The sequence below is a fragment of the Triticum aestivum genome, chromosome 5A (assembly GCF_018294505.1).
Source record: "Triticum aestivum cultivar Chinese Spring chromosome 5A, IWGSC CS RefSeq v2.1, whole genome shotgun sequence".
Classification (NCBI taxonomy): Eukaryota; Viridiplantae; Streptophyta; class Magnoliopsida; order Poales; family Poaceae; genus Triticum; species Triticum aestivum.
The window spans coordinates 496,794,197-496,804,717 of NC_057806.1; the positions used below are offsets into that span (position 1 = coordinate 496,794,197).

Here is a 10,521-nt window from a genome sequence, read left to right on the forward strand (position 1 = left end):
AAGCGGTTGAAGAGGTTGCGAAGGACACTGATTCTCTGATCTCTTTGGGTTGAGACGCCTTCATTGACCTTGGATAGCCAGTCCCAGACTAGCTTAGATGTTTCCAAAGCACTCACTCGGCCATACTGTCCTTTGGTCAGATGACCACAGATGATATTCTTGGCAGTAGAGTCCAGTTGAACGAACTTCTTGACATCAGCAGCAGTGACACCTTCTCCAGCCTTGGGAACGCCGTTCTTGACGACATACCATAGGTCGACGTCAATGGCTTCAAGATGCATGCGCATCTTATTCTTCCAGTAGGGATATTCAGTTCCATCGAAGACGGGGCACGCAGCGGAGACTTTAATTATCCCTGCAGTCGACATAGCTAAAACTCCAGATGGTTAACCGAATCACACAGAACAAGGGAGTACCTTGCTCTGATACCAATTGAAAGTGCGTTATATCGACTAGAGGGGGGGTGAATAGGTGATTTTTATGGAAGTCTTCAATACGTGGAAGTTTCGAAGACAAACGATAGAAATAAACCCATTACCATGCAGCGGAAGGTAGACTACACTAGGCAAACTATAGTCAAGTATTCAATGAAGTGAAAGCACAATGACTAATAGCAGCTAGGTAGTAAGGATCAGGTAGGAAGATATTATGAAGCCAATCAGAACAAGCAGTCACTCAGTGAAGACAAAAGATAGTGCAATTATACAATGACCTCACAAGGACCAACAGTAAGTAAAGGGAAGGGAAGGATGAAACCAGTGACTCGTTGAAGACAATGATTTATTGGACCAGTTCCAGTTGCTGTGACAACTGTACGTCTGGTTAGGGCGGCTAGGTATTTAAACCTGAGGACACACAGTCTCGGACACCCAGTCCTGAACACGCAGCTCAGGACACCCAGTCCTCACCGTATTCCCCTTGAGCTAAGGTCACACAGACCTCGCCCAATCACTCTAGTAAGTCTTCAAGGTAGACTCCCAAACCTTCATAGACTTTGTTCACCGGCGATCCACGATGACTTTTGGATGCTCAGAAGCGACGCCTAACCGGCTGGAGGATTCACAGTCCTCAAGTGTAATAAGTCTTAAGATCACACAAACAAGAAGACTTAAGTGATGCCTAACACTCTTTGGCTCTGGGTGGTTAGGGCTTTATCCTCGCAAGGAATTCTCTCTCAAAGGCTTTGAGGTGGGTTGCTCTTAAACGACAAAAGCCGTACTCTAACTCTGAGCAACCAACCGTTTATGGTTGTAGGGGGTGGGCTATTTATAGCCACTAGGCAACCCGACCTGATTTGTCCGAAATGACCCTGGGTCACTAAGGAACTGACATGTGTTCCAACGGTCAAATTTCAAACACACACAACAACTTTACTTGGGCTACAAGCAAAGCTGACTTGTCCGACTCTGGACAAGATTTGCTCTCATAGTCTTCACTCGAAGACATATGTTTTGGTTAAGCATCACTTCAGTCATTCTGACTGTTTCTCTTGGACCACACTTAACAGTACGGTGGTTCCTATGACTCAATAAAGAAGAAAAAGAACTACGAAAGATATGAGTCTTCGAGCTCCATAGGCTTCATGATGTCTTCTCTTGTCATAGTGTTCAATGTGAATATCTTCACATACCACCTTTGACATCAATGTCTTCATACATTTTTAGGGGTCATCTCTGGTAGGAAAACCGAATCAATGAGGGACTTCTACCTGTGTTATCCTGCAATTCTCACAAACACATTAGTCCCTCAACTAGGTTTGTCGTCAATACTTCAAAACCAACTAGGGGTGGCACTAGACGCACTTACACTGCCCTTCGCTCGGCGAGGTGGGACTAAACATTTGTGCACCACCGGTGTCAGCACACAACCATTAGTACCGGTTGGTGGCTCCAAGCGGTACTAAAGGGGGGTCTTTAGTACCGGTTCGTGGCACGAACCGGTAATAAAGGTGTCGTTTCCCGCCCCTTGGCCTGGCGAAAATTGGCCTTTAGTACCGGTTGGTGGCTCCAACCGGTAATAAAGACCCCTCCTATATATATGACACTTACAAAAAAATCAGTTTCATCGACCACCAGTACTTCTTCTCAATCCAACTTCTTCGCCGCGCCCGTCGCCCATCGTGCGCCGCCCTCGCCGTCCCCGCCGCCTGTCGTCGCCATCACCGCCGTCACCCACGCCACCCGTCGTCGCCCCCGCCACCCGTCGTTGCCGTCACCGCCGTCGCCCCCGCGCGCCGCGCCCGTCGCGCCGCCGCCTCTCACCCCCGCCGCGCCCGTCCCCGTCGTCGCCCGCGCCGCCCGTACGCCGCCGCCCCCCACTTGTACACACACACACACAGACACACACACACCACACACCACACACACACATACACACATTGTTTTTACTTATTTTCTATTTTCTGTTGTTTAGATTAATGTTAGATAAATTACGTAGATAATAATGTTAAATGTTAATGTTAGATGAATTATATGGAAAAGATGTTAAATATTAATGTCAAATATATTTTACATGAATTAGAACAAGTTGAACTAGTTGAATTAGTATAGCTAGATATTAATTAGGTATATATATGAGATTTGAACTAATTGAATTAGTATAACTAGTTTATTTTTAGTATGAAAATTAATAGAACAAGTTTATTTTTAGTAAGAAAATTTAGGTATATGAGATTTGATGATCTAATCAAAATATTACTATATAGAACTACCTACTTTATTTTAGTAAGAAATTAATAGAACTAGTTTATTTTTAATAAATGCTTAATTGAATTAATATAAAACTAGTTTATTTAGTTGAATTAATAGACTTGTAAGTGTTTAATGTTTCACCTATATATGAACATATGTTAGATATTAGATATAAATTATATGTTATATATATATTTAATTTAGTTATATGAGATTTCATTATCTAATTAACATTTTATTATATAGAACTAGCTACCTTATTTTTAGTAAGAAAATTAATAGAACTAGTTTAGTTGAATTAATTAGTTGAATTAGTTCAATTAATTAGGTATATTCTTCGTAAGTGCTTAGTTGAATTAGTTCAATTGATTAGTTGAACTAGTTTAATTAACAGAATTAGTTGAATTAATAGAACTAATAAGTGTTTAATGTTTCACCTATGAATATAGAAATGTCGTCTGACGACGAACACGATTTCATTATGTACGAATACTGCGAAGACCAGCGCGGCCTGTGCGGCAGAAATTTTCTAGTTGATGATAGGTGCTTCAGCATCAAGTTGGATGAGAACTTCGAAGTGGATACAGTAAGTCACAACGACAAGTCTTTTTTCATAATTAAGTATGACTTATGCTTCATTTGCTTCACCTTTTAATTTTAATTTTTCACTATTCTACTAGCGTATCCCCTGTCATGCAATAATTTTTGTCTTAGATAAGATAGATTTCAGTCCTAACGAAACTATGGAGGTAAAAAGAGTTTACTTGAAGACCGAGCATGGTTATACCTTAACGTCAAATTATACAATGCAGACACATACACCTATTTTGAACGCAAAACTTGGCAAGCACTATGCAAGGCTTATGCATTTGAGCCTGATATGATTATCACCTTTGATATTCGTCCGGAAGATGATATTGAAGGTAATAGAGACATCTGGGTCGATGTGCAGACGCCTCCAATTCTACCATTATGTGAGTTGCTCAACCATATTTATGTCTTCGATATGAGATTATTTGAACCAGTTGAATAATTAATAGATCTCAATTTATATTCACAACTTACTTCCAATCAAGCAAACATGTTCGGCGCTTGGTAGACAGGACCATCCACTGTCCTGGGGCTGAACTAAACTGCGAGGAGACAAGTCATTATGTTTCATGCCTTGAGGATCTTGATGCTGTCAAGATAAATTTCTTTCCTGCACTTAGAAATGTTAGTACTCAAAACGTGCGACCAATAGTGTTCGTACTGAACTACGGTCACATATATTTAGGAAAGATGGTAAGATTTTTACTATTTCTCCTCAGTGCATCTTTTGCATACATTATTTTTTTTAAGCTAAACTTCATTGATAAGTATGTTACTATACGATGTTCTTCAACAGGGACTCCCGATGAATGTTGTGCCTGATTGGATCGAGACTAAAGGTACCATGAATATTGTTAGCTTACGGCCAAGATATCCTACAATGCACTTTAGTGCATTCAGGATTTCTAATAGCGAAGAATGCTTAATAGTAAAAGACTGGAGTAAAATTGTGAACGATCACAGAGAAGTATTAGGGGGCAACAATCAGAAGCGCAACCCAAGATTAGGAGACAGGTTCATCTGCATGCTCCAATATGATGAATCAGCAAAGCTATACATGTTCTATGCTATTTTATCTGAGAGAGAGCAGCAGGAGTGATTAATTAGCTAGTTCATGCTCTTAGTACTTGTCCTCTCATGTCCGTGTTCTTCGTCCTGAACTTAATCTCAAAGAATGATGCTTTTGTGGTGTTATGAACGCTTATAATAGCATTACCATGTTGAACTCGATGACATCTTTGCTATGAAAACCGTTGGTGATGATATATATGACGCAAGAATTTTTATATTAATTAATATGATGATGATGATGATGATGAGTTATTATATCATTTATGAAAGAAATTGCATATTAGTTTCAACTGGATGGATTCTAGCTAAGTGATCAAGTATATGCCATATCCATATTACCTCGACCACTTAAGTAGGTGATCAAGTATATATAATATGGATATGACATATACTTCATGACTTAGCTAGGTTCCACACGCATCCAGTCAAACTAATCACCTAATGATTTAACAACTCATTATAATGTAAAACAATCACTAAATTAAATTAAAAACACAAAATTAAAATAAAAATAAAAAATAAAACCAAAACACACCAAAACATCTAGTACCGGTTGGTGTTAGCAACCGGTACTAATGTTCTACGCGCCCACGAAGCTGGCTCGTGTCACGTGGTTGCCCTTTAGCACCGGTTTGTACTGAACCGGTATTAAAGGAGGGGGGGGGGGGGCTTTAGTGCCTACAATTTAGTGCCGGTTACCGAACCGGTACTAAAGGCCCTTACGAACCGGTGCTATTGCCCGGTTCTGCACTAGTGAAAGTAAACTTGCCAAAAAAAATGTTCGTTTGCCATCCCCTTCTAAGCTGACATTCGTCAGATAACATTTTTGTTTGTATGTTCCTTACAACATGCATGCTTACCGTGGGAGTGCATTTTTCAAAACGTAGCGTGAGTGAATTTTTACATGTACAATAATTAGAGAACGAGAAATGTTATCGTGTTAAGTTTAACTTTTTTCTGAGGATGTGTTAAGTGGTGACTGGCATCATTAATCGGGTGAATTCATCTCAAGTGCGACGTGGACTTGCTTGAGCTTTCCTTTCGGGCATATGTCATCCGTTAGGAGTTACCACTAGGTTTACCATTATGGAAGCCAGCTACGTACTGAGCTCAACCGAAATGCAAACCCACTTCCATTCATGCATGAACGCCATTACGCACTACACACCGCGGGGCGCTGCGGGCCGGCAAGGAGCTATTCGAGACGGCTGGTATGCGTGACGTTCCTGGATCCTGCATAGTAGACCACAGTTCAACTCCCCCGTGTCAACAGTTGATGCCATCACGGTGCGGTGTGATGCACCATTGCTGCTGCTACATGCTCGTGGCCCCGGTGGACGGCCGGCCGGTCCGCCGGTGGAGACAGCCATGACGACGGACTGACTTTCTCTGAGTAGGCGTGATGCATGCATGGATGGCTACAGAGCACCGTAAATGCCCTCCACCATAAATACTGACCATAATGTGCCGCCCTACGTTAGGCCTCCCTCTAGAATGGATAGGGGATTTGTACTGGCTGGGCGTGAACAGGAATGCTCTGATCCGGCCATTTGATCATGACGTACGGTAGCTTAGGGCATCTCCAACAGGTTGTATGTTAGTTTTGTTGGTAAAATGTTCATGTCATCAACTTACAAGCTATCATACAACTACTTTAATGAATTGTATGTAAGTTATCCAATAGATGGTGAGATAATAAATGTGATTGCTCTCTATTTCACCTTGGAGCTTGTGCAAAGGTTGTTGGTTAATCAACATACAACTTTGCTCTCTCTTCACATTTAATACATGCCATATCATCACTATGTCCTAGGTAGCAAATTTACCAACACCTATCTCACAACTGTTGGAGATGCCCTTAGTGAAAAATAATAATCATATCCATAAGTTTCACAAAACTGTGAAAAACCAGTAATTATGACTTTAATCTTAAAATCGACTGAAACTCTAAAATAATACTATGTCATAAAATTCAAGAATAAAAAAATACAGAGGTTGAGAAACAAAACTGTCACTTGTTCAAAAATTTCACAAAAGTTTTTGAACTACACCCTCCGTTTCTAAATATAAGTATTTTTAGACATTTCAATGCGGACTACACGCGGAGCAAAATGAGTGAATTTATGCTCTAAAATGTGTTTATATACATCCGTATATATCTTTTATTGAAATCTGTAAAAAAAGTCTTATATTTAAAAATAGAGGGAGTAGTATATAAAGATATCAACCGAAGTCGGGTACGAACCAAGTGCACTAGGTGACCGTAGCTCAGATGGTTTAGTGAAAGGCGTCAATCTATTTTGCACACATCCTCACATTTTTTCAGACTTGTGGTGAAACTAGCCCACCAAGGTTCATGACGCATACTTTGCACCGATCCTCGCATTTTTCTTAATTTATTTCAGACTTTTCATTGTTGTTTGTTTAGTAAAAGACGTCAATCTCAAGATATTGTGTCGGCTCAACATCTCAGTGGTGCTAATAGGGATACAATGTGCGTGGTGTGCGTTCATAAGGTGAGTTTATGTGCGTGTATATAAGCATTTGTGATTGTACCGTGTTAGAAAAAAGTACCGAACCCATATTGCCTACATGACTGTTGACGGTGTTTTGGCCAGTGATGCCTCCAAAAGTCATCAGAAATGTAGATATACAGATAATGAGATTCTTTGGTTCAATCGATTTTTCATAGGATTTGTACGACTGGATTGCTTAGGACTTTTCTTACGTTGACCATTTTATAGGTTGAAGTGAACCTATGTACAAGCTGCCAGCTTGGCGAGCTACAAACAAAAAATTGAAATCGATGAATTGAACCTAAGTAAGTTTTCTCTAAAGAGATTACATTTCATAAGAATTCTAGCATCCACGCAAATCTATTGGAAAAAGATCAGCTGTTTTTTTTCCTTTGATGCAATAATAAAAAGTCAGACCCCTTAGGACTCGAATGAGCTTGACACTTCATTCCTATGTTTCTCTTGTTCCTACGTTTCTACATTTCTATGAATCAAAGAGGCTCTAAGTGATAATAAATGCAACTGAGGAAAGAAATCTACTGCAAATCGATCATTTCATCTGGGTACTAGTGGCTGGATAAACAAATATCAAGGGGCAAAAACACGCCGACACGACTGCAAGGTTTACTAGTGATAAAAGGAAAGGTCAAGTCGAGGAAGGTGAAGCGGTGAACAGAGCACCGGTTGTTCAGAAGCGCAGTTGGAAGCAGCGCTGAAGCGTGGGCGGTGTGTCCTCGGAATGCTTGTCTGATAGGACATGCATGAAACCCGGAGGGGAGGGCAACAACATTCCCCGTAAAAACTGAAGCCCCGTTTGATCCAAGATTTGGCCACTCTACGAGACGAGAAGGGAAATTCCACTACTCGTTTCTCCGGGCCGCATGTTCTCCGGCCCTAGCGACGCGACGAGAGAGGTGTTGTTGCATGTGCTGGGGCAGTAGCTAGGTCCAAGTTACCACCGCTGCAATCACGTCGCCATATTTTCCTCTTTTCTACCTTGCCACACGGCTGCGACAGTGTGTGTGCATCAGTGTATGGTATGGCATGGCATGGCCGGTCGAGTCGAGTTGAAACAAAAATGGCAGGCACGCGCGAAGAAACCAGTTCACAACGACAACTATTATCCAACCGCCCGAATCAATGCGGGCACCAGATTCACGGGCCCACGCCAACTGCTCCATGCCCATGCAGCAGCCGGGGCGGCCTCGCTCCGGGCTGTACGTGATTGGTTGGAATGTGATTAAGGGGGACGGCCCCACCCTGAAAATCAGGGGGGGAGCAATTAGATTAGGCCACGTTGTCATCCTGTAAAACTTTGTACGATCATCCTGTACGTGTAGTATTATTGTCTATCTATTGCCATCTTTCTGAAACTTTCTGAATCTCTGATGACAAACTCGCTTGCACATCAAAATTGATCCAAAGCGATCTCAGGCTGACAGATCACAGAACACTGTATATCAACGTGCTTGCTAGGTGCAAAACAAGATGTTGCACTCAAATATCTTTCTTACGTACCCACACTACACAAAAGAAGAGTAGAAACTCGAGATGCTACTAACACACGCAGCTAGTTTTACTACTGATCGTCTTGCGACAAGCCAAGACGGTGGAAACACTCGAAGAGACAGACAACAGAAAGGGCAAATGAGCACTGGTGATGAACACGCACGCAGGAGGCAGGACGCAGCATCCCATCGGCGCCACAGGTCTCGGGGTTCAGGAGGCGACGCGTGAGCTGAGGCCCAGGCATCCCATCCACAGGCTCCACTTCTGCGTTCAAACAAAGAGCGGTCAGCTCCAACCGTACGACAGATGCAGTAATTAGACATTCTTTTCTGGGGGCCGTACGTACCTTCCTTGGACGCCGGTGGGAGGCGGGCTCCGGCGGTGGCGCCTTGTACAGGTCCTCGTCGACGTGCCGCACCTGGTACCGGGCGGCGCCGTTCTTGGCCATGACAGCAGCGTCCGTGGACGCCCTGGCGCGCTCCCGGGACACGTCGCCCTCCGGCCGCCGCCGCCGCCTCGCGTGCTTCTTCTTGGGCGTGGGATCGCGTGGAGGAGGCGAGTACCTGAACCACACGTCGCTGCAGGCCTCCGGCTCCGGCGTGGCGTAGCACGCTGCTGCCGCCGCCGCAGCCTCCGGCTCGTGGTGGTGGTAGTTGTAGTTCCACTCCCCGAACGCCGGCACGCGACGCCTCCTCGCCTTCTGCGAGAGAGCGAGAGATAAGAAACCACAAGTCCACAAGCGCGGTGATCAGACCACCACCCCCATTCTTGGTGAGGTTTGTGCTAGTATGGATGGCTTGCCTGGTGGCTCGGCCGGCACTTACCTCCATCTGGTTCAGCACGGCACAGACAGGGGAGACAGAATGAGCTAGAGAAGAAGAAGCGAAGCTGGGGCCGGTGAGCGAGTGGGGCTACGTAGCTAAGCAGAACGGAATGGAAGCTCCTGCCATGGCTGGATGCGGGTGAATTTATAGCGAGAACCGGAGGAGCAACGCCGCACTAGCCACGCTTGTCAGAACGGACGGGTGCGCCCTCCGGTGTGTAGGGTTCAAGTGAAGAACCGGCGATGTTTGACAAAGAGCGCGAGGGGGGGGGGGGGGGGGGGGGGGGGGGGGGGCGACGACGACGTAAAACAAAAATTAGCAATTCAATAAAAAATCAAAAATTTCTGAAAATATTTTTGAAATAAACTTGACCTTTCATTGTACTAGTGAGAAGAGTTTCACAAAAGGAAAATTCCTCTTTGACTTCTTTTCAAAAAAAGACAAATTTTCGGTCAAAATAGCGTGAATAGTGACCTATAATAGCAAATAAATTTTATCTTTTTCGCTGTGAAGTCAACGTTGGTTCTTTTTTGATGAAAACTTATATACTAATGCGTAAGTAAGTCAAGTTTAATCTAAAAATACTTTTAAACTATTTTGACTCTTTTTAAATATTTTTAAAAAGTATCCTATATAAGGTGTATATACATGAGAGCCAAAGGATATTTCCACGCTGCCTCATTGTGGCCTGCAGCGAGGCGAGCTCGCCAGCCGGGGCGCGGCCGGTATGGTGTGGCCGGGCGTGGCCCCTGTTTGACGCGCGACGCATGCATCGGGCACCGTTTTCTTTTCTGGCTGCGCGTCGCGCCGGGTTCGCCGGCGACCCGCAGCCGTCCTGTCGCGCCCGTGTGTTATTTCCACGCCATCATTACTGGCTGATTAGAAAATCTGACTGAGCATCGCGAAGCTGGCATTGTCCTGCTACCGACACGTTGACAGGATGGCTTCTACCACAGGTTTTCTACTGTACTCCCTCTGCTCTTTTTTACTCCACATTTCAAATTTGTGTCAAGCTAAACTTTACAATGTTTGACCAAAAAATATGTCGACTTCAAACTTTACAACGTTTGACCAAAAAAAAAATATTCCGTGTAATTATATTTCGTAATGACTCTAAAAATATTGATTTGACATTGTGAATATCGACTTCAGACAAAACTTATACACACACTAAAAGGACAGAAGGAAATAATTCTATCGATAACAAGACAGCACAAAGGACCAACCGATCATAACATTAGGTCCTCTATGACTATAAACAATGGTAACTTTACTCTCAAAATGTACATGGAGTGAGAGTAGTGTTGTAGGATTTTTACT

The 10,521-nt window shown here is 43.4% G+C and overlaps 1 protein-coding gene across 2 annotated transcripts; it reads right to left on the bottom strand.

The window, feature by feature from the left end:
- Window positions 1–8,304: 8,304 nt before the first annotated feature.
- Window positions 8,305–9,426, bottom strand: LOC123107371 (uncharacterized). Of its 2 annotated transcripts, none has more exons than XM_044529355.1 (3): window positions 9,202–9,426; window positions 8,724–9,077; window positions 8,305–8,641 (listed from the first exon to the last, which is right to left on the bottom strand). In XM_044529355.1, exons 1-3 carry the CDS (start codon window positions 9,205–9,207, stop codon window positions 8,588–8,590), a joined length of 414 nt encoding a protein of 137 aa, XP_044385290.1. In that variant the 5' UTR covers window positions 9,208–9,426; the 3' UTR covers window positions 8,305–8,587. The 2 variants fall into 2 exon arrangements, with proteins under 2 accessions (XP_044385290.1, XP_044385291.1); XM_044529356.1 differs by having other exon boundaries at window positions 8,724–9,074; window positions 9,202–9,424.
- Window positions 9,427–10,521: the final 1,095 nt, after the last annotated feature.